This window comes from Monodon monoceros, unplaced genomic scaffold (genome assembly GCF_005190385.1).
Source record: "Monodon monoceros isolate NGI ecotype Baffin Bay Population unplaced genomic scaffold, NGI_Narwhal_1 Super_Scaffold_16, whole genome shotgun sequence".
NCBI lineage: Eukaryota > Metazoa > Chordata > Mammalia > Artiodactyla > Monodontidae > Monodon > Monodon monoceros.
Window position 1 is genome coordinate 70228761 of NW_021703772.1, and position 25239 is coordinate 70253999.

General features: G+C 34.9%; 1 protein-coding gene across 12 annotated transcripts in view; it reads right to left on the minus strand.

The window, feature by feature from the left end:
* TANK (TRAF family member associated NFKB activator) overlaps positions 1 to 25239 on the minus strand; it is an 88775-nt gene that overhangs the window by 12975 nt on the left and 50561 nt on the right. For 7 of the 12 annotated variants that reach the window (XR_003793809.1, XM_029224436.1, XM_029224434.1 and 4 more), the window contains exons 3-4: positions 21129 to 21240; positions 19898 to 20016 (exon numbers count right to left, since the gene is read on the minus strand). Coding sequence is in view for 11 of the 12 variants with exons in the window: in XM_029224436.1 (XP_029080269.1) it covers positions 19898 to 20016; positions 21129 to 21240 (231 nt within the window). In the remaining variant the exon portion in view is untranslated. The remainder of the gene's footprint in view (positions 1 to 19897; positions 20017 to 21128; positions 21241 to 25239) is intronic. The other 5 variants (XM_029224439.1, XM_029224440.1, XM_029224432.1 and 2 more) reach the window with 1 other exon arrangement.

Below are 25239 nucleotides of genomic sequence, written 5' to 3' on the forward strand. Positions count from 1 at the left end.
TGAAAATGAAGACAGTTACAGAAAACAGTAATGAAGACTACTCCGATTTTCAAAGTACTGATTTTGACATAAAGTAGGAATGATTGCTTCTGAAGTTAAAGAAGCCTAAAAACTAAGGGGTGGGGGTGGGGGTGGGAAAGAGGTGAAGGAAAAGGCAGGAGAAGAATGATAAATTTTAGCTGGCTCGCCAAATAACTGGTATTGACTTACTTCTGCGATGTTAAGATTTGATAACCGGTGTGGGTGAATTTATCTGGAAAAGATTTCTTGCTTGTGTTGGCAGGGGGTAAAAGGAGGACTGACTTATTGAGGAATTTCTACGAAGTATCTAAACTAAGGACTTCAAGCTTCTTTGGGGTTAGGAACAGTTCTGCTTACTATCATTTTTGTTATAATTATTGAAGAGACATATTACTGATTGTACTGAGCAATGCATTTGCACCTTCTATCATTTGCACCAAATAAGTCTATTGATATATTTCAAATGAAAGTTTTATGTCCCCACAACCTAAGAAAAAATTTCGAAAGAGACCATAACATGTTAGTTCAAGAAAAAGCAAAGCAGTTCTCTGACATTTTGAAGTAGGGTTTATCTAAAATGGGTATAGAATGTTAATATTATTTTCCACTGTAGCAATCGAACACAACTTTCTGAAAAAGATCATTTATTTTTTCAAAGGATTTAGGATTAGTATAGCTAACAGCAACTCCAACACTTTCCCCAGAAACTCAGACTTTCTTTTAAATGCTAAATGATCTTACCTAATGAAGACTACTCAGTTTGCTGAGCATCCCAGAGAGTAAGTAAACGTTAAAAGAGATAATTTGTATTTTTCTATTTTCAAATATTATCCAGGTGGACCCCGCACTGTAGGAAGTTGAAGTTATTACAACTTCAAATAAGAAAGCAAGAGAATTCTGAACATTATATTTTAGGAGATTTTAACATTAAATCATTCAACAAATGAATTTATTTTGAGGTACTAAAACTTAAAATACTTAACATTATAAACTGTTCCAAGTACTAGTTTGGAAATGGCGAACTTGTGGAATGAATACTGAAATAAGAGTTTTACACGTCGTACTTTTCATTTACACTTCCAGTATGGCACTGGATAAGTCATTCAACTAAATCATTAAGATAAACCCATTTAAAGCAGTTGGAAGACGTTGTGAAATGATTCCTTAAATTTCCTCTTATGTAAATTGGGAGAATTTGTTTTAGTGTAAATCAATTTAAGCTTCTCATAGATGTGTATTATATATAAAAAAGGTTCTGTTCAAGACTTAGTTGAATATGCAATGATATTTAAGAAGGAGAAAAAACAAAAAGTGGCTAATATTTAATTAGTCCAAAACCTTCTTATTCTTAATGCAGCAATAATGGGAAATGTTTTTGTGTTGGAATCCAAGATCTGTTAGATACCAACATTTCAAAGAAAGAAATGTATATTTTCCCCAATGCCTGCCTTTTTAATATTTGGTACTAAAAGTATTTTGTTTTTTTTATAAATCAATGTGAAAAATACAGAGATGATTCACAATAGCCAAGATATGAATTCAATCTAAGTGTCAGTTGATGATGGATGAGTAGATAAAGAAAATGTGGTATATATACAATAGAATATTGTGTGTGTATACACACACACACACACACACACACACACACACACACACACATTTTAAGGCCGAACACATCAGCTTTAAAAGAGAAGGAAATCCTGTCATTCGAGACAATATGGATGAACCTGAAGGACATTATGTTATGTAAAATAAGATAAGGCAGGCACAGAAAGACAAATATAGCATGATCTCACTTATATGTGGAACCTAAAGAAGTCAAACTCATAGAAGCAGAGTAGAACGGTGCTTGCCAGGGTTTGGGGGGTAGGGCAAGTGGGAAGATGTTAAGTACAAAGTTTCAGTCATGCAGATGGATAAATTCTGGAGATCTAGTGCATAGCATGGCAACTACAGTTAATACTACTGTATTGTATACTTGAAATTTGCTAAGAGTATAAATCTTAAATGTTTTTACCACAATAAAAAAGAAAAATAACCATGTGAAGTGATGGATATGTTAATTAGATTGACTGTGGTAATCATTTCATAATGTATACATATATCAAAACATCATGCTATACATTGTAAATATATAGTATTTTTATTTGTCAATTTATAGCTCCAAAAAGCTAGGGGAGAAGAAATGCAATAAAAATTTTTAATCAGAATCATGTTTTTTCTTAAAAATTTTAAGCAACTAAAGTCAGCAAAATTAAATTGAGTTATGGAACTTTTAAAGATAATTCGATTCAAACTCATTAATACCTCTCATATGGAAGGAATCTAAACTTTATTTATTTATTTATTTTGACATTGTACCAATTTATTTGATTGCCTGAAGCCATATACTTCAAAAGGAAATTAAAAACAGAAACGTTCTCTTCTTTATGGTATATAAGATAAAACAACCTCTTAGTTATTTTTTCCATTTTTTTTTCCCGGAATCTAAACTTTAAAAGGCTAATACTGAATAAAGGTGGTAAGTCTTCAATGATACATATTTAACCTATAGCAATGACTATCGCTTTATTCCAGGGTTCATATCAAAGATTCTCTCTAAAATTTAGTTGAGATCCTTTCAGGCAAAAGGAATATTTATTTTCAGGTGGCTCAGGCAACTGAGTGTAGCCAATATTTGATTTCATTTCTGAGATTACGCTTTTAAAACAGAAAAGAGCTACGTTCTTGCTTGGAACAATGTCAACCAGGAAGTTAGCCCAGGTGAGATGGCATGGATTAGTAAAGGGAATATAAACTGTGGAATAGTTATAAATACTAACTTAATAAAATTTACTACAGAAAAAGAAAAAATGAGTAGTGGAAAAAGAAAGTGAAAATAAGGTATCACTTAGATTTTTGAAACTAAGAATGAAATGTTAAAGGAGAAACTGAGGTTGAATTTACCAGTTTTAGATATATTGAAACAAAATGTTACAGTGAAGTCAAGCATTGAATATGGCTGAATTAGGGAGAGAGTGAAAAAAGGGCTGAGAAAGTGAAGAGCTTAAGGTAGAAAATAGGAACAGAAAAAAGTTACAAGAGATTTGATAAGAATATAAAAGCATATTAAAAAAGAAGTTTGCGGACAAAAGGTAATTTAAAAAAATACACAGAAATTGTATTTATAAGAACTTATGGCCATGTGAAATCTGTGGTTCTCTCACCCTCAATAATATTACTGAAAATCTAGAAAAGCAAGAGGAACACAAATCCTAGGAGCCTTGTCTGTTCCGCATGACACAGTGTGCTAGGCAAATCCACTGCCAGTGCGGGAACAATTCCAGGGCAAAATGGGATCCATCCCAGAGTTCTGAAGGAAGAGGCAAGAAAATAAACAATATAAAAATAAAATTAAATATCCCAATTACTTCCAAGTTCTTTACAAGGTTTTGGTTTAACGTAAATCCCCCAAAACTTCTATCAATTCAATGTTACAATAAAACATTAAAAAAAAAGTTATCTTTCTGATTTTCTTAATAGGAAGAAATATCAAATTGTGGGAATGCCTTTTCATGCAAAATAGAAAAATAACGTAAGTGACTATTTAAAAAGTAAGGTTTCCCATACTTCCTTCACCCCTTCTCTGAACACTACTTTAAAATGAAATGATTTGGGAAAATCCTTTTCATTAACTACTACTTTTTTGTCATACCACTACCATGGTGAACAGAAAACATCTTCATGAAAATAGTTGTTATTTAAGCAATTTGCACATATTAATTATTTAACTAAATCCACATAATCTTGTGAATTAAGTACTTTAATTTGATTTTAAAGTTCACTATAGTTACTAAGGGTCTGGAGAGATCAAATATTTGTCTACAGTCTAGTAGGTGGAGTAGCTGCAACTGGAACCCAAGCCTTACCGCCTCAGGCTCTTAACCTCTCAGTTTACAGGTCCCGACTGCTAGAGAAGTGAAGTAGTAGGGTTACCTAGCATGGTGAGGAAGATACAGAAGGGTAACATTTACACATTGCACCAATGCAAACTACTTTTAAGACTCTAAAACCTGTCTGTAATACAACAAATATATTTCTCAGTGAGGCATAGTTATAAGCCAAGTTTTGATGTTTAAATACTGCCTGGGGAATGGCCTTTAGTATGGCCCTTTTTGTGCTCAAGAATGTCCAAGAAGAAATTTACACCCCAAAATCACCCTAGATAGACTTACTCAAGTTCTGCCAAACCAGTTTACGTGTTAACAGAGGCAATTTGGCAATAGCTTCTTAACCAGAATTTCACAGTTTAAGTATTTCTCAGACTTGTCATTAAAAGTTAACCATTTGACAAAGCATGACAGTGGAGTACCTTACTGCTAATGCTATCCTCTCGAAACCTTAGTTCTCTTCCTGCCTTCCTAACTACCTCCTGATAGATGACTGGGCATAGTTATAGTAGCTGACTTAAAATCTTTGTCTGATAATCTCAATATCTGCATCATCTCAGGGTTGGTATCTGTTCCCTTGAAACTGGGTCATATTTTCTTGACTCGCCATATGTTGAATAATTTTGGACTGTACCCAGAACATTGTGAATATTATGTTGGGGAGATATTCGGTTATATGGTGCCAAAGAGTGTTGATGTTTTTGTTTTTGCAGGAAATTAAGTTGGTTAGACTCAGACTCCAAACTGTCACTCCTCCGAAGAGCAGCAGCTCAGATCTCAGTTCATTCCTTTATGCTTCAGCTGCAAACTGCTTTCAGTTTGCCCACACATCCTTGGTTTTAGGGAGAGCCAGAGACGGGCTGAGTTTAAACACAGAACTTCAGGTTTACATTCTCTGGCTCTCTCCTTTATGGGGCTCCTTCCTTCTCTGGTGACTGTGGTTCTTCTGGGTCCATTTTCCTTTCTGCTTCTTCCAGCCAGAATGGTGGTGGGCTTTCAATTGGAATTTTAGCCACTGGAATTGTGGCCACCCTCAGGACAAAACCACAGAAAACTCGGAATCTCCCATTAGTGACAGTACTTCACAGTAGTGAGCAGCTCCTCCTTCTTGATACCTTTTTGGCTACCAGTATAATATTTAGGTTTTCTTTTTGAGTTTTGGTGTTTTCATTGGTCCCTGTTCTTCTTAGACTAAAAATGTAGGCATTCTCTAAGGTTCACACATGGGTACACTGTTCTTCCCTCATTATACACCTTTCTCTTATTGTTCATTCTCGTGTTGTCTATTGAGTATTCATTTCCTAAAGTCTGTATCTTCAGGCCCACCCTCTCTCTTGATAGCCACTCTCAATTCTCTTTCAATCCAATATATTTTCACTTGTTCTGCTGTCTATTGTAGAGCACCACATTTTAAAATATAACATAATCAGGGGCTTCCCCGGTGGTCCAGTGGTAAAGAATCCGCCTTACAATGCAGGGGACGTGGGTTTGATCCCTGGTCAGGGAACTAAGATCCCACATGCCGTGGGGCAACTATCCTACGTACCACAACTACTAAGCTCATGCACCTCAACTAGAGGGCCTGCGTGACGAAAACTATGGAGCCCATGCGCCCTGGAGCCTGCGTGCCATAACTACAGGGCCCACGCACCCTGGAACCTGCGTACCACAACTAGACAGAAGCCCACGCGCCGCAACAAAGAGCCCGCGCCACAACAAAGACCCGATGCAGCCATAAATAAATAAATAAATAAAAATAAATATTAAAAAAAATTTTTTTTAAACCCAATCACCTTTTCCTCAAATCTGGTTCACACTTCTAATCTTCATTTTCCTTTGTTAATGCAAGGCCATTCTCCTTAAAATAAAAAAATCTTAGGGAAAGATAAAACCTTAAAGAAACTGAGATTAAGCATTCCTAGAATAGCAAAATTCAAAACAAAACTAGGGGTCTGATAAAGGGCTACCAACTTTTTACTTTGCCAAGAAAAAACTTAGTAAAAACAACTAACTATAAAGATCTATTATCTTCTTCATGTAAAAGAGAAATGGACATTTATCAAAAAAGTAGAAGGGAGAGTTTTTGGGTTTTTTTGGGTTTTTTTTTTTTGCGGTACGCGGGCCTCTCACTGCTGCGGCCTCTCCCATTGCGGAGCACAGGCTCCGGACGCGCAGGCTCAGCGGCCATGGCTCACAGGACCAGCCGCTCCGCGGCATGTGGGATATTCCCGGACTGGGGCACGAACCCGTGTCCCCTGCATCGGCAGGCGGACTCTCAACCACTGTGCCACCAGGGAAGTCCCGAAGGGAGAGTTTTAGATTCAGCTTTATTAAAAAGTTTTCACTCTGTCCTCAGGACAAGATGAGAAACAAGAGCCGGGGACAAGAACAGGGATTCTGTGGCTGCAGCATGGGGAAAGAGGAGGAAGAGAAAATGTTCAAATCAGCAGCAGCAAGAAGGAAAGCAACATTTACTGTGGCCACTGGCCATCCAGCAGGAATACATTCTAGGTGACACTTTCAGGGAATCTGGACAAGTCAGTGACCTCCTGCACATCATTATTTGGATGAAATGTAGAGGGAAACATGCTGCCTTAATGTTAAATAGTTAAGAGCAATTAGATGTAGTAATAACGGTGGGTAAACCCATCCAATAAGGAATATAAAAATCACACCACTATTGATAAGCGTAACAGGAGAGAGAAAACAAAAGATACCCATCTCGGAATTATTTGGTTTTCCAAAAGGAACTTATCAGAGAAGAAAAAAAAATCATAGTTTAATGACTTACAGAATGCCTGGAAACTACCTTACAATAGTTTTATCAGGATTCTAGGATCTATCTATTTATCTGAGAGCCGAGTATCAAGTGTATGGAAAGATGTCTAATTGGCAAAGAAAAAATATCTTTCAGGTAAAAAAGCTTTCATAACATGGCAAGAGTGCCTTAAGCAAGCAACAAAGACACTGAAAGAACACAGCATATTACGTGCAAATGATAAATTAGGTATGTCCTCCCCATCTCTCCCCCATCAAATTCTAGCAATATCTTAAAGGGGACTACAAATTCAATAAGAGTTGTTAAAATACAATATTGGGAAAAGTGCTAGCTAGAGATTCTATGGTAAAATGAAGCTAAGTAGTTGTTTTTTTTTTTTCTTTTTGGCCACGTTACGTAGCTTGTGGTATCTTAGTTCCCCAACCAGGATTGAACCTGGGCCCTCAGCAGTGAAAGTGTGGAGTCCTAACCACTGGACCACCAGGGAATTCCCGCTAAGTAGTTTTCTTACTGTTGATTTTGGATCCTATAATACATTCTTGTGCCTTTAAAAATTAACACGAAGAATACATACTATGCAACATTTCACAAGTCTAGGGTTCTGTGGAATAGCTCAAGAAATGCATCAGGCACCACACCATCTTTTAACAGCATAATGCAACCCTTTGCATGCGCAGGCATCCATTTGGGTCCACCCTGTGTCCCCCACGAGACCAATGCAAATATAATGCTCTAGCTGCTTGCTGTTCTATAAATAACAGAGACCTTTTTTACTCTGATGCAGGAGCCTCATGTCTTCTTCCAGCATCCATGAAGTTATAACTTATTAGCTTGTAGGTAGGGTAAAATCAAACCCCAGACCCTGAAACTCATGGGGTCAACAACTGTCACAATAGTATTAAATATTATTTGCCTTTTTTTTACTGTGTTGGCATTTATACTGATGATACAAAAGCAATGGTGAGTAAAACTGCTGGTGCCTGAGTATGACCAAGGCCATGTTACCAAACTGTACTCATTGTATTCTTCAATGCCGTATACTCGATCAAAAAGGAAGCCAGTTTCACCTAAGAATATCCTTGATGATGACACAGTAAAAACTATTAACTTTATTGAATTTTGATCCCAAGCTAACATTTTTTAGTATTCTGTGTGACAAAATGTGAAATATACACAAAGGACTTCTATTTCATACTGAAGTACAGGGGGAAAAACACTTGCGCAAGTGTTCGAGCTGCAAGTTGAACTAGTCACTTTTTTAATGGAATGCCATTTTCACTTGAAAGCATGATTATCATGCAAGCTATGGTTATTCAGACATATTCTCAAAAGCAAATGAAGCTAGCTTCCCACTTTAAGGAAAACAACTGAAAAGATTTGTTGTTTACGAAAAAATTTAAGTTTTCAAGTGTAAATTTTGGAAAACTTCTGTTATAATAATCTTGACAGCTGCCCAGTATAAAGACTTTTCTGATGAGATCAGTGATGATGTTAAATGTGAGTTAAAATATTATATCATGAAATAAGTCAATATTTGGAAGCTGTGCATAGCTCCCTGAACCGGTATTTTCCAAATGACCAATTCATGATGCTACAAAATCATACATAAGTAAAAGACGCATTCGAAGTACAAGACAGACCAATGGCTTTTAATGTACCAGAAGAGTTCACTGGTTTCAGCTTTCATACTGCAGCTAACAAAGAAATTACCACTTGCCAAGTTTTGGTATAGTATCAAAGGAAAATATCTACAATTTCTAAAAAGGTTATTAAAATACTCTTCCCTTTCCCAACTACGTATCTGTGTGAAGCTGGATTTTCTTCATGTAATTCAACCAAACAAACAAACAAAAAAAAAACCCCCACAACCCCCCCCTCCAAACCACCCACCACAACATATCACAACAGATCAAATGCAAAAAGCATTTATAACCAAAAAATAAATATCTTTTTTTTTTTGGCCACGCCATGCGGCATGTGGGATCTTAGTTTCCTGACCAGGGATCAAAACTTCACCCCCTGCATTGGAAGCGCAGAGTCTTAACCACTGGACCGCCAGGGAAGTATGAAGAAACAAATATCTTTAAAACAGATTTTGAGAACTTTTAGGATGACAGATCATAATATATTAATAAGAGAAACTATATTGATTTGGAGGGCTAGCCCCAACCTACTGAGGTTGAAAAAACAGCCTTTCAGGCCTTGGTCAAGATAAATCACGGAAGAACAGAATACAGTAACTCTGTTTAGTGGGCTCTGGAGAAGAGTAGAAAAAAGAAAAATGGGAAATGTGAGAAAGGGTACAGAAAGGGGAAATAAGGGGAGAAATACCATATTAGAGCTATTTAAATCTTCTTAGAAGCCAGGGAAGAGGATTTAAAAAGTGATATGCCACTTCTCATTTTCTTCTCCCCTCAAAAATTATTTCTAGTATAATAACAAAGCAAAAACTAAAATTATGTATTAAATTAAAAAACAGAGACTCACCAAGATTAACATACAGAAATCTGTTGCATTTCTTTACACTAACGATGAAGTATCAGAAATGGAAAGTAAAAGAATAATCCCTTTTAAAATCCCATCAAGGGGACTTGCCCGGTGGCGCAGTGGTTAAGAATCTGCCTGCCAATGCAGGGGACACGGGTTCGAGCCCTGGTCCAGGAAGATCCCACATGCCATGGAGCAACTAAGCCCGTGTGCCACAATTACTGAGCCTGCGCTCTAGAGCCCACGAGCCACAACTACTGAGCCCGCGTGTCACAACTACTGCAGCCCGTGTGCCTAGAGACTGTGCTCTGCAGCAAAGAGAAGCCACTGAAATAAGAAGCCCGCACACCGCAACAAAGAGTAGCCCCTGCTCGCCGCAACTAGAGAAACCCCGCGCACAGCAACGAAGACCCAACACAGCCAATAAATAAATAAATTTATTTTTAAAAAAATTGCATCCAAAAATAAATAAAATACTTAGAAATAAATGTGAGCAAGGAGGTGAAAAGACTTATAGCTGAGAACTACAAAACACCAATAAAGGACACTGTAGATGACTCAAGGAAATGGAAGGATATTCCATGCTCTTGGATTAGAAAAATTAATATTGTTAAAGTGGCCATACTACTCAAAGCAATCTACAGATTTAATGTGATCCCTATCAAATTACCCACAATATTTTTCACAGAACTAGAACAAGCAATCCTAAAATTTATATGGAAACATAAAAGACCCAAAATTGCCAACACTATCCTGAGGAAAAAGACCAAACCTGGAGGTATAACCCTCCCAGACTTCAGACAATACTACAAAGCTACAGTAATTAAAACAGCATGGTATTGGCACAAAAACAGACATATGGAAGGGAATAGAGAGCCCATAAATAAACCCACACACTACAGTCAATTAATCTTTGACAAAGGAGGCAAGAATATACAATGGAGAAAAGACAGTTTCTTCAGCAAGTGGTGCTGGGAAAGCTAGATAGAAATCAATGAAGTTAGAACACACCCTCACACCATACACAAAAATAAACTCAAAATGGCTTAAAGACTTAAATATAAGACATGACACCATAAAACTCCTAGAAGAGAACATAGGTAAAACATTCTCCAACATAAATCATACCAATGTTTTCTTAGGTCAGTCTCCCAAGGAAATAGAAATAAGAGCAAAAATAAACAAATGGGGCCTAATCAAACTTATAAGCTTTTGCAAAGCAAAGGAAAGCATAAAAAAAATGAAAAGACAACCTACAGACTGGGAGAAAATCTTTGCAAATGATGTGACCAACAAGGGCTTAATTTCCAAAATATACGAATAGCTCATACAACTCAGTAACAGAAAAAAAAAAAAAAAACCCAATCAAAATACGGGCAGAAGACCAAAATAGACATTTAACCAAAGAATAGGTAAGATGGCCACCAGGCACATGAAAAGATGCTCAACATTGCTAATTATTGGAGAAATGCAATTCAAAACTACAGTGAGGTACCACCTCAAACTGATGAGAATGGCCATCATTAAAAAGTCTACAAGTAACAAATGCTGGAGAGGGTGTGGAGAAAAGGGAACCCTTTTACACTGTTGGTGGGAATGTAAATTGCTGCAGCCACTATGGAAAACAGTATGGAGGTTACTTAAAAAGCTAAAAGAGAGAGAGATGCCATATGATCCAGCAATCCCACTCCTGGGCATATATCCAGAGAGAACCATAATTCAAAAAGATACATGCACCCCAATGTTCACTGTGGCACTATTTACAATAGCCAAGACATGGAAGCAACCTAAATGTCCATCAACAGATGAATGGATAAAGAAAATGTTGTATATATACACAATGGAATACTACTCAGCCATAAAAATGAATGAAATAATGTCATTTGCAGCAACATGGATGGACCTAGAGATTATCATACTAAGTGAAGTACGTCTGAAAGAGAAAGACAAATACCATATAACATTTCTATGTGGAATCGAAAATATGACACAAATGAACTTATTTATGAAACAGACTCACAGACATAGAAAACAAACTTATGGTTACCAAAGGGGAGAGGGGGTGGGGGAGGGATAAATTAGGTATTTGGGAATAACAGATACAAATTACTATATAAAAAATAGATAAATAACAAACTCCTACTGTATAGCACAGGGAACTATATTCAATATCCTGTAATAAACCATAATGGAAAAGAACATGAGAATGAATATGTATATATACCTGAATCACTTTGCTATGCACCAGAATCTAACACAACATTGTAAATCAACAATACTTCAATAAAAAAAACAAAAACAAAACCAGAGACTCAAAACAGGAAAGAGTATGAATTAATAATTCAGATTTGGAAACAATTTCTACAACAGAAGCTTCAATGTAAACATTAAAATGATTTGGATATCAATTTTCTTAGAGTTTGTGATATATTTATTATGACACCTTGGGGAAAACTATGAATTTTAATGAATAAACTTGTTGAATAACTTTTTTCCTTCTAATTATTATTCTACCAGAGAGTCTATAAACAAAGACTAATCTCCAGAGAAAAGTAATATAGAAGTGTTACATATAAAAAGAAGGTATATTTGATCCAATCTCTAAAAACAAAACCAGGGGGAATGGGACATTTGCTCTGACCAAGAAGGTAAGTTGCTACATACACACGTTTTCTCCAATCCTCTGTAATCCCCAGGCTAGGCTGTCATGTGCCATTGTACAATGGGCATTTCTATCTAATAAGAGATGATGAAAAGAAAGAATCGAGCCTTAAAGGAATATAGGGATACATTTTTTTTGTTGTTTTTTACAAAGGTGAGTAATACAAAGGTGAGAACATAAGCAGTCATATTTTTTTTAAAGTTCCTCTCTCAGGAAAGGTACTATGTGTTTTGGTAATGTAAACCATATTTTACTTTGCCAAGGAAATCACTTGATAGTTACATATCTTGACTAATAATATAATTTCTAACTTCTGTTCAAATAATAAAAACATATTTAAAAACAGGTGTTTTTATCATATACCTGTACACGATACTCTATTTTAAAGCATTTACAATGTATATAAAACCAGGTACCTGACAATAAACCTAACCTATAAATAAATATAGTTTAAGAGACTTGCAATAGAGAAAGTATCTAGATGTTGAAAGAAGCTATGGGGGCCTGAAACTCAGATGGAGATCCCTAAGTGGGTGGTGCTCCTGAAGTCCAGAGTATATGAGATAGGAACAGTTCAAGGATGGAGATGTCATCCAAGACCTAGATTTGTGAGGCTAGGATTTTATAAGCTACAGAAGGCCGACAGCAGAACAACTTAAAGTTCATACAGTGTCTGCCAAAACTGTCATATATAATAACTGGAGGAATACACCATGGGCAAATGCCTTTCACTGAAGAACCGTCTACAGAATAAAGAAACAAAAATAAAGAATAAGGAAACAAAAAGAAGCACTCTCTCCTCTGAAGTCATGATTATGTAATTTAAAAAAGTTATAGTAAATGAAATTGCTCTTTCAAAACCCTCAGTTTTATTCTTATTTTTTATTTTTTTGCGGTACACGGGCCTCTCACTGTTGTGGCCTCTGCTGTTGCGGAGCACAGGCTCCGGACGCGCAGGCTCAGCTGCCATGGCTCACGGGCCCAGCCGCTCCGTGGCATGTGGGATCTTCCCGGACCAGGGCACGAACCCGTGTCCCCTGCATTGGCAGGCAGACTCTCAACCACTGTGCCACCAGGGAAGCCCCCAAAACCCTCAGTTTATTTAATGTTCTCCAAAGTAGCCTGGAATAATATGGGTTCTTGCCTAGAGATTATTCTTTTTCTATTAAAATGCTGCAAAAAATTTAAGTTTACATATCTATGCACATACTACCACATAAGCAAGTTAAGAATTTGTCTTCTTTCCCCTACTTAAACTAAATGTTGAGTGCCTGATCAAGCCTACCTTCAGCTCACTGGGAATTTTTATTTTTAAATTAAGGTCCTATATGTTTTATCTGTACCATAAAATGATAATTAGGATTTCATTTTGTCATGTAATTAGGACTTCACATTGTCTTTTAATTTGCTTGCTAATTGCTTTGGGTCTCCAAATTTTGTTTCCCCAACCAGATTGTAGCTCCTTAAAGGGGAAAGATCTTACTCTTTTTTTAAATTTTTTTGTATTCCTATCAAGGACTAGCAAGACTGGGAAAATAGAAGGAGTTCAATAAATACTTCTTGCCCACTCAGCCATAAAAAGAAATGAAATTGAGTAATTTGTAATGAGGTGGATGGACCTAGAGTCTGTCATACAGAGTGAAGCCAGAAAAAGAAAAACAAATACCACATGCTAAAACATATATATGGAATCTAAAAAAACAAACAAACAAACAAAAAATGGTTCTGAAGAACCTAGGGGCAGGACAGGAAAAAAGACGCAGATGTAGAGAATGGACTTGAGGACACGGGGAGCGGGAAAGGTAAGCTGGGATGAAGTGAGAGAGTGGCATGGACTTATATATACTACCAAATGTAAAATAGATAGCTAGTGGGAAGCAGCCGCATAGCACAGGGAGATCAGTTCGGTGTTTTGTGACCACCTAGAGGGGTGGGACAGGGAGGGTGGGAGGGAGATGCAAGAGGGAGGGGATATGGGGATATATGTATATGCACAGCTGATTCACTTTGTTATAAAGCAGAAACTAACACACCATTGTAAAGCAATTATACTCCAATAAAGATGTTAAAAAAACCCCAAAAACTTGTCTAACTGACTGACAAGTGAATTTTTAGACATCAGCTTTCTTCAAACATATCAGAGCTTCTATGTTTACTTGCAATTGACAGGTACAGCACATCCTACTTCCTTAATGTTAGCACTGATGGCAGCTCCACAGCTCCATTACTGTTTTACTATTCTAAACCTATAAAATCTTTCCTGCTCCTCAAAGCTACCATGTATCTGCTGATCTAATCACAATGATAGCTACATTAGAAATTTGCCAACTGTCTAACTGGCATCTTTCAGTAACAACTGCATTCTTTGTATTTTTTTTTTTTTTTTTGCGGTACGCGGGCCTCTCACTGTTGTGGCCTCTCCCATTGCGGAGCACAGGCTCCGGATGTGCAGGCTCAGCAACCATGGCTCACGGGCTCAGCCGCTCCACGGCATGTGGGATCTTCCCGGACCGGGGCACGAACCTGTGTCCCCTGCATCGGCAGGTGGACTCTCAACCACTGTGCCACCAGGGAAGCCCCATTCTTTGTACTTTTAAACTTTTGTTTAAAGCATATAACTCAGATGAAAAAAGATGTATAAAGAATAAATTATATATAGAAAATCAGAAATAAAGCATAAAAACATCTCTATACACATGAACACATGGTCTCTAAATAATTAAAAGTTCAAATAAACTCATATAATATATACTTTGTATCTCGGATCCTAGAATCTGAAAAAACTTTATAACATTCAATAACGTCTATATTGGTTATTAAATCAGAGGGCAGTTTAGAGTTATTGAATGAATGAGTGAAGAAAATTTACCAACATCACTAAATTCTTTTATGTATTCTACATTTTTGCTCTCTATATTTTCTTGTGTCAAAACACTCTAGACTTTTGTATAACTTCCACACAAAAAAAGGGATAGAAAGATGACAAAATCTTTTGTCACACCCTACACACCTAGGGTAGCATTTAGTTTGCAACTGAAGTGGTTCCCAGAGCCGTATTATAAAAAAATCTCGTTTCCAAGATCATAAAAATGATCCAGGGGAACTCCCTGGTGGTCCAGTGGTTAGGAGTCTGCGCTTCCACTACAGGGGGGCCTGGGTTCGATCCCTTCTCAGAATTTGTATTTATATTAAAATATAAAATTTGCTAAATAATAACTGCTATCATGACATGTTACTATGTCTGACAATGGTGTCCTGCAAACAAGATAGTAGTCTTTGCCAAGAATAAGTGTATGCATTTTTGTGTTATTTGATTTATTACAATTTCTAACTTTTAAAGTAATAACATGCGACAGTTTCTTGGTGCTCTAAAGCACTGCTCAGCTAATCTCCTCTGGAAAGTCTATATTCATATTAGAATTTTTGAAATTATTCTCAAGATAATAAGCTATGATTATTTCTTTCCTCTGAGATGAATAACAATAGGATTCAGGTGAGTCAAATTCATTATTAAATTCTGCCAGGTTCCTTTAACTCTCATTAATATTTATCATATGGTAAATGATGTACTATGCTGCCCCCACGCACACCCTTGATCTTTTGGTACCCTCTTCTGTATACCACAATCAACAATCCCTGTGATGCTTTTATTTTTATTTTTAAAAATATTTATTTATTTAGGCTGTGCTGGGTCTTAGTTGTGGCATGCGGGCTCTTTTAGTTGTGGCATGTGGGATCTAGTTCCCTGATCAGGGATCAAACCCAGGCCCCCTGCATTGGGAGCACGGAGTCTTAACCACTGGACCACCAGGGAAGTCCCCCTGTGATGCTTTTAAATACAGTATGTCTACAAAATCTTTGATAATCTTTTTTTTTTCAAGAAGAACTTATTTTATCTCTGGAGCACTTAGTGACTTGTTTCTAATGAACAGAATAAAGTGGAAGCAAAGGTGTGATTTTAGAGACTAGCTTGTAGAAAGCACTGTGGCTTCCTCCTTGCTCTCTTGGATCTCTTTCTTTGTTACTCTGAGGAAGACAGCTGGCACACTGTGATGAGAGGCCCATGTGGTGAGGTATCTTGCCAACAGCCATCTTGGAGTGAGCCATCTTGGAAGTGTATCCTCTAACCACCGTTAAGCTTTCAGGTGACTGGAAGCCCTTGGCCACATTCTGACTTCAATCACATAAGATCCTGAATCAGAACTACCCAGCTAAGTCACTTCTGAATTTCTGACCCACAAAAAGTGATTAATAAATAGTTGTTGCTATATATTGGGGTAAATTTGGGGTACTTTGTTTTGTTTTTTTTGTTTTTGCGGTATGCGGGCCTCTCACTGTTGTGGCCTCTCCCGTTGCGGAGCACAGGCTCCGGACGCGCAGGCTCAGCAGCCATGGCTCACGGGCCTAGCCGCTCTGCGGTATGTGGGATCTTCCTGGACCGGGGCACGAACCCGTTTCCCCTGCATCGGCAGGCGGACTCTCAGCTACTGCACCACCAGGGAAGCCCGGTACTTTGTTATATGATAGATAATACAATGAATCCTATCTCGACAAGAAATACTGTACAAACTACAGTGGTGTACAAGAGGTGAAACTCAAGTTTTCCATTAAACTGAGTACTTCTCTAATGTCACTAAACTACAAGCAGAATACTAAGGGTCATCCAATGACACAGGTTCTGCGACCTTGACTTTTTTATGTCCTTTTAGAAATCAAAGGACTCTTGCATGCTCTTTGTGTAGGATTTCTATGAACAGACTAAACTATATGTTTCATGTTTCTCAAATACAATTTTCTAAAAGGTCCTCTTTTCCCTCAACATATTCCTTTTTCCTCCACTCTATGTGTCTCATTTTCCAAGGCAGCCATAGTTGCCATTTGCCATAATGTCTGGGGGTCTTTCCCTTTTCAAATAACGTATCCAAGTCCCAAACAAGGTAAACAGTTCTCAAACTACCCACCAAATAGGAGGAGGAAAGGACTGTGAGTGGTTAGCAGTAGCCTCCTTCTGTTGTTGGTTCAAAACGTTTCTATTAACTCACTAATTCATTACAGAGGCTAGGCCAACTGATTGGGAATGTAATTTCTAAAATCAGTTAAGTTTTTCATGACACAGAGAACTATATTCAGTATGATAAACCATAATGGAAAAGAATATATATATATGTATAACTGAGTCACTTTGCTGTACAGCAGAAATTAACATAATGTTGTAAATTAACTATATTTCAGTAAAAAAAATAAAATCAATTAGTTTTTGAGAAGGCTAATAAAATAAAAGCATATTGAAAACAGAAAATTGTGCCATTATCTTAGCCATTTCTGCATACTACCTTCTAGGTTTTGTCTTGTGTATACATGCATACTTTGACAAAATTGCAAGCAACCAATACGGAATTTTTTCATTTTGGAAAAACCTTAATGATATCCATGCCAATCAAACTCCTTCAGGAAAGGATTTCAATTGTATTACCTAAAAGTGTATTTAATTATAACTTAATTAGCTCGATCAACATATATGCCAATGGAAAAGATTTTAATTTCAATTGGCCAGTATTTTTCTAAATTAGGACTAATTTTTGTAACGCATATATAGCCAGCTCTTAAATACTCAATAAATCCAATTTATCCATTCTTTTAGAATATATTTCTTCTCTTTAATCCTTTATATGTTTAGTGCTCATTAGCACTTTGGCTCTAGATATATAAAGGAAGATTAGAAAACTGAAATATAAAACTGCTAATTTTTATTATAGTACAAAAAGATTGAGTTGATGAGCTATTCAAAGAGTTAAATACGTAGCTGTCAAATAAATCTTTCCCCTGTTAGTAAAGATAATTAAGAGAACTCACTGAATTTAGATTTATTTCCTACTTGGAGCTTTATATTTTTCCCTCTTATGGTCTGTCAACAAATAAGGTTATAATTGATGCAACATTATTAATTTTTTGGAAATAAGCTACCTTTGACATGATTTCTGTTACTTACACTTAATTTCAGCCCAGCTGTTCAGATATATATATATTTGAGACATAAAGATATCTTACAAAATTAAAACAAACATAATTTAAAAAAGAAATCTGTTTGAAGGTTCTCTTTGAACACTAATTGACAAACTCTAAAACTTTCATAATGACAAATTATCCAAATTCAAAATAAACTAAATTATTAATATATCTTAGAGCCTTTCACATTATCCCCTTTGTTCTAATCAAGACTGCTACTTTCAAAAATACTTTCTATGTACTTGAACTGCAGATATTTTATTATTTTCAGAGAAATGTTATAATTGGAATAAATATAAGAATTTTGACTAAAAATTGATGATAAATCATGACATTTAGAAGTCTCTGAAACAGGAAAATGGTCTGCAAATGTTATTTACTTAAGCACTAAATTTATGTCAGCATTTTATAGTAGTTCAATGATTTTAAAATGTACTATAATAGGCTCTATCACAAAATTGTATTCTAACACTCAGAATCACTGTTTCTGAATTTTGTCTTTTGCAAAATAAACCTGAACATGTTCCAGTGGCACAGTTTCTTGTGTTTACTAGCAGTTTTAGATAAACGGAAATTGCAGTGGGGGTGAAGAGAGCTGAATGATTCAAATAAAAATCCAATAATGATTCTAAATAAAGAAATATGAACTGGGAGATACTGTAGGGAATTTTTCATTCTAAAATTTTTATTTATAGGGAACTGTCAAACTGGATTTCTCAGATTTGATGTTAAATAAAAACAAGTTAAGATAGTCTTAGTTATGGGATAAGTAACTGAATAACCTTGACACACAAAGTTAAAATCTCCTACCTGATTTAGAAGGGAATAAATAAATAAATATAGCACTCTTGACTTAATTGTCTTGTGGTTGTTAAGTGTCCTCATTTGTTAGGAGATATTATTTCACTCAAGAGCTGTTTCATCTCACTAAAACACAACTCATCTCATTAAAAAAATTCATTTTTAAACATAAAATTCCAATGATTCAGAAAAGCATGGAGAATAATACAATATACATCTGTATTTCGACCACCCTGATTTAACGAGCATTAAGATTCTGCCATATTTTCTTCAGAACTTCTCTTTAAAAACAGAAAAGCTACAGATATACCTGAAGCCCTCTTTATTCCTTTCCCAGAATCAGTCTCTTTTCTCCCCACCTTCATTTTTCTAAAGAATACCCTTCCTGCATACGTTTTTATACTTCTACTACACGTTTATATTTTTATAAATGATGTCATAATGTTTTATATTTTTAAAAAATCTAAATAAATTATTCCCATTTTTTCATTTTGAAATTTCCATTTTTTACTCAACATTGTTTTTGAAATCTAGGTATATTAATATATAAATATTTAGTTTAATTTTTCTAAAATGTTTAATTGTAAGGATATACCATTCTGCTACTGACAGATGTTTAGGTTGTTTCTAACCAATGTACCATGAACATCTTTGTACACATCTCTCTGCAGATATGCAATATTCCTTTTTATATTGCTTCAATGAAGACTTTTGCTTAAGCTAGTTAGGCAGATTTTGTTTTTTAATTAAACACAGGCAAATGAAAAAACTAGAATGCTATTTTCTAGCCCAGAATCATCTGTGTCTTACTATCTTATTTCTTTCTATGTAAAATCTTTTATTTCATTGGTAAACACCTGTGAGATAGAAAAGAGAATACTAGGAAATAGGAAATTTAAGTCTTTATTTTACTTGGAAATAGTGCTTCAAATATATTTAGGAACATGTAAGTTACTTGTTTGTATATAGAGAACTTCTGTTTAGAATTCCAGTGGTGGATCCATTTCAGGAAAATAAAATGGGGAAGATGTGTTATGTACCACCATTTAAATTTTGATTCTTGCAACAGCAGTGTTAGGGTTGAAAAGAATCTTATCCACTTTCTCCACCGTTCCTGCCCATCCCAAATGTGACAGAATACTGACTAAATAATTCAAGAAGCCCGATTTCTCATTTATTTCCTTTAGGGAATAAACTGGCAGCGCAGTCTACCTTTGATTCTTTTTCTTTTGGTATTCGTGATTTTACGTTATCATGTGGCTGATCCAGAGTCAAATTATTCCTCCTTGCTTCACTGTCTTCAAGCAGGGGAACACAGCCATAACTGTTATCTGTAAGACAAAAACCTCTTAGACATAAGTGGGAAATCCTTGTTTTTGGTACCACCTGGAAAAGTAAAAAGAATACAAACCCAAATCCCTAATTTTAAAGAGTAGAGATTTTAAACTATGAATTTAAAAAATTCTTTAGATAATAGTTACTTTGACAATTTGCCCATTTAGATTTTGGCATATTTGATTCATATTTTTTTACTTTAATTCCCACTAAACGCACAAAACCCCTACTCTTCCAGTATCAGTAGTATATAAAATATGTAGAATTTAGAAAACTAGAAGTATGTTCTTTGTATCTTATCATCAGCAATGTAATTAAACTTTTATTTAAGTCATATTTTCAGGTATGCATTTCTTGTTTATGATAATTATTTGCATAATACTCTATGCTTATTATTAAAAAATGAGAAAATGCAGACATGCTGAAAAGAATAAAAAAATAAAAGCTACCCACAGTTTTTATTATCTGTGAATTATTCCTGTTAACATTTTGGTTTATATTTTATCAGAATTTTTCTTTTCCAATACATATAAATTCACAAAAGAATCTTTTTTTTTGCATAGATAAAATTACATTTATTTTTTATCTTGCTTTGCTCAGTTTGCCATATGTCATGAATATGTCTCATGTTTGTAACTGAACACCTATTATCACTTTTCTTGGCTACATAGCTGTTCACTACACAAATGACTGTAATTTAACTGTTGAACATTTATTTCTAGTTTTCCATTATTAGAAATTACACTGTGATGAGCATCCTTGCATATATACCTTGAGTACTTAAAGAAATATCTTCTTATGATATATTCTTAGGACTTAAATTTTTGGTTTAAAAGGCACAGACATTTTAAAAGCTTTTGCTATTTATTGACAAATTGTCTTCTAGGAAGTTTTATCAACTTAAGAGTTCCACCAGATAATATATGTGAATGTCCATTTTCCCATTTCCTGCAACTGTTCATTTCTTAAATAAACATAACTGTACCACAGTTATTAAAATATCAGAACTACTGTAAAACAATGGAGAAATAAAATAGAAAAACTTAACTTCCATCTTTCTTTTCTCCCAGAGGTTTAAGAAATAAATAAAAATTTAACATGAACATACCTTGACTGGAATTCACAAGAAGTAACTGTGATTTTAGCTTGTCAATAATAGTTTGTTGAAGTGACAGCTGTTCCTGTTGCTCACGTATTCTCTGCTCATAGTTCTCAGTCTGCTGACATAAAAACCAGTTAGCCTGATATTTACTGACAGACATGTACATACATTTACTGCCCCTTAATAATTACATATAGATATGAGTTACCCATATTGCCATTTCCCAGGTACTGGAGCATTTATTTATGAGCTAAAAATAGGATCCAATAATGCATTTATAATCATTACACATAAGTGATTTAAAACGCTTTAAACACTGTAAAATTTTAAAAATCTTCTTAAAGAAATTTCAGTTAAGAGTTCAATGTATAGTTCCTTGGATAAAAATTAAAATTTAGAATTTAATCCTTAATAATAAAAAAAAAGCATGAATGACAAAATGGATATTAAAGTTATTCTATAAAAATACCCACTAACTTTAAAAAGTGAAGATTTCATGTCTTTTAAATAAACACACTTTTGAATTTACTTTTAGAGTACAAAAACACAAAGGAAGTAGCTATAGCTAAAACACTAGGAAAATCAAAGGACATGTACAAATTATAAAATACATTGATCAGAAACTTCTAAGATTAAGTTTTAAGAAGTCAAGAGAACACATGGTTAATCTCTAGTGGATATCTTAAATACCACAATTTCCCTTATATTTTTAATCCATTCACCTTACTATTTCATTGCAGTGGCTGTGAGAATTAAACAATGAAAGAAGAACACGAGTTTGCATTAGAGGATACAAATGTTGCAAACCCGAAATTTGAAAACGTTCCATTACAATTATCAAATTAACACGAAGTCTGAAAAATGTATGACCAAAAAATAATAGAGAATTCTTTAACAATTTCTATCACTAGAAGAACATATAAATGACTAAATTGTAAATTCCTTGAAATATGAAATGGGGTTCTAATAATCTTGGACTGTCCTTCAATAATACTAAATATACTATTTTGAATTGATACTTAATCAAGGTTCAAAATTAATGAAGCTCTATTATTTTCAGAGATCTATAAACCTAAAGTTCTTTATATACACAGCTGTTCCCAGATTCCCAAAGTAAATCAGCTTAAGAAATGAAAGCAAAATACCACATTTTCCCAAATAAAAGGTGAAATTTTATAAGTATTACACTTCAAACATGAGTAACTGACAAAGCTGGTAAATAACCCAAGTGGTGTGTTGTCTTTGCATGTTGCCTGAGGGTAGTATCATATAACTTGATACTCCCATAGAACTCTGCAAAGTAACTTACACATAGGAGGAATTCAGTACATGCTTATTGAAAAAATAAAATAAAAGAAATAAAGAATCCAATTAAAAGAAAATCCAAGTAAATTTTATTATAATGAATAAAAGAATGAGTCTTTTGAATCTGTCTGAACCATATGTCCTATGACTAGGAGTCTGAGAACAGAACCTTGGATACCAAATTCCAGTCGAGGGCCAGGCTTCCCCAAATAAGACTTCTTATTCCTACATAAACTTACATCCAAGCCCCTAGAAAGAGTGGGTAGGCTGACTGCAAGAAGGGTTTAAACCTCTAATGCAAATTCTGTAATACTTGAAATTTACCTGGCTACACAGAGCCACCAGGGCTGAGGAATCAGCAAACACACTGATATTACAGTCTGTACTATCTACTTCTGTGTATTTAGAACTTTCTCTAAAGAACTCAAAGCTTTTCATAAATATCAACGAAAAATTACCCATTCTTTCACTATTCTTTGAGAGCTATATATATTCTACTATCCAGCATTAAGTAACCAGTACAAAAAAACTTAGTAAGTTAGAGACGGGCCCAGAATAAATGTATAAGTTATTCAAGCCTCAGTCCATTCTCCATGTACTATATATTTTCCCCCAACCTTAATGAAAAAACAAATGACTTGTATTTTCTTTTGGAACCAACTCAGAAAGCCTCTGCCAGGTAATTTTCATCTTCTAGTTTCTGGCTTAAAAATATACTTTAGCACATCTGCATATAACATATTACAATAAATGAATAATGCTGAAAATGTTTTCATTAGCTGGAAAAAAAACTATAGATCAACAATAATTTCAAGTTGAAGTTTTGAACTATTTCTTAAACAACTTAACAAAGTACTTTATAAACTTAAGCAAATTCTGTAATAATTTAAAAACCAATACTCTGGAAGTATAGCAGGGGAAATAGAACAGCAATGACCCATGTTCTTTTACTGTTCTTTCCACATACTTACATTATATCAATTACAGTAGTCTAGCCTAAATGTTTATATGTATGACTTCCCTTTAGACTATGACCTCCTCAAGGGCAGAGACTATTTTCTCCTGAGTACCCCATCTCCAGAGTACAGCAGAGTACCTAGCACACACTGAGATGCTCAATAAATATTAGTCGAATAAATAAACTAAGTTTTATAAGGAAATATAAGAGAAATAGATATGCCTTCAGAAGTAACCTGAAGGAATGGAGATAAGGTTTTGCTTACATTTCTATAAGGAAAATAGGAAAAATAGAGACAGTAGGTCAGTAGGTAAATAAGACAAAAGGAAATTAAGTTTCAGAAGATGGATGCAAAAAAAAAAGGCCATGTCTGAAGATTTTCTTTTTCTTTTTTTGGAAAAAAAGGGAAGCTTATACTATCAGAAAAAAAAGTACTAATTTGAGAAGAGAAAATACATATTTAGAAAATAGTATAAAGCTTCTGACCACAAGGCTATGAGAGGGGAAGTCCAGAAGGGGATACTGTATCAAACTGGGAAATAACCAGCAGAATTCAGTTTACTTGCTATGTTTGGAAACTAACAGGAACAAGAAGTTTGGTTTTTTTTTCTTTTTAGTAAATGCTTTTGTTCACTGAACAGATGTCAACAAACTTACTATCTGAAAAGTCTTTTTAAAAGGTCAGATAATTGTTGCACTGTCACAGTATTTTTTTTAAAAAAACCAGTACAATTAAAAAGCAAGTACATTCCAGCACTACCAAAGACCCAACAAAACAGAAAAATCACTAACAACCACATTGAAAATGTACAACAGCAATGTCTTGTCAACACTTCTGTACAGAGCACAGACATGACAGCTAAAACAGACAGAAGAGAAGATGCTTTTGACAGCCAGTGTGTGTGAATGATTCTTTGAGTCAGATGGCAGCAACAAGTTACCAACTAGGAGATCTGCATGACAACTAACCATCCATCTGTATCAAACACCATCTGGCCGAGATGACTCTGGCTTCTGTGTATTTGACACTCCTTCCAGTTCCAAAGACTAGCAAAACAAGTGGTCTATCAGCATCTAAAGAGGTAAACAGGTACTTAGGTACTTGGTGCCAGAATGTACTTTGTATTCTTTCTCAGTGTTCAAAAGCAAAACTTAAAACAATGGTGATTAAATACAGTACACATCTTGAATTTACTAAAAATGGTTGTCCATACATACTCTCGACTATCATAAATAAAGCAAAAAGCTTATCTTAAGAAATGTCCCTTTATCCAGGCAAAATTTCAATCCATCTTCAAAACTAAGGCAGCATATTCTCTATAATTTTGGACATACAGCTGCTCAAGTTTTCATGGGTTTCATAAATATTAATATAGAGTTCTATAAATTGAATTTTTTCCTACTGCTGATACTGAAAATTCTCATTTTTCATTTCCAAAGCACGTATTTCCTAAATGGGAAAAAAAGTTCAAGTGTCCTTAAGTCATCCATAATTCTCTAAATAGGTCAAACATTATCTCTTCTCATCCTCAAGAACTAATCCCAATATTCTGAGACATACCATTCTTTTCCTCTAAGTATAGAAAGAATAAAAATTTTAGTAAATATTGAATGGATTAAAAGAAAAAGCCTTGGTTTAAAAACCTTTCAAACTGTTCCAAGATTAACAAAGAGGACAAAAGCTTTATTGAAGGATTTGCTTGGCTACCACAAAAGCTCTCAATAGGGAGCTCCACAGTTCATGAAGGAAGATAATTAAATATTAATTATTCCAATACATAACACTTCAGACACAAACTAATTGTCTTATCTTGAAACTTTGGTAAACTAAAAACCAACTTCAATTTTAGGTTA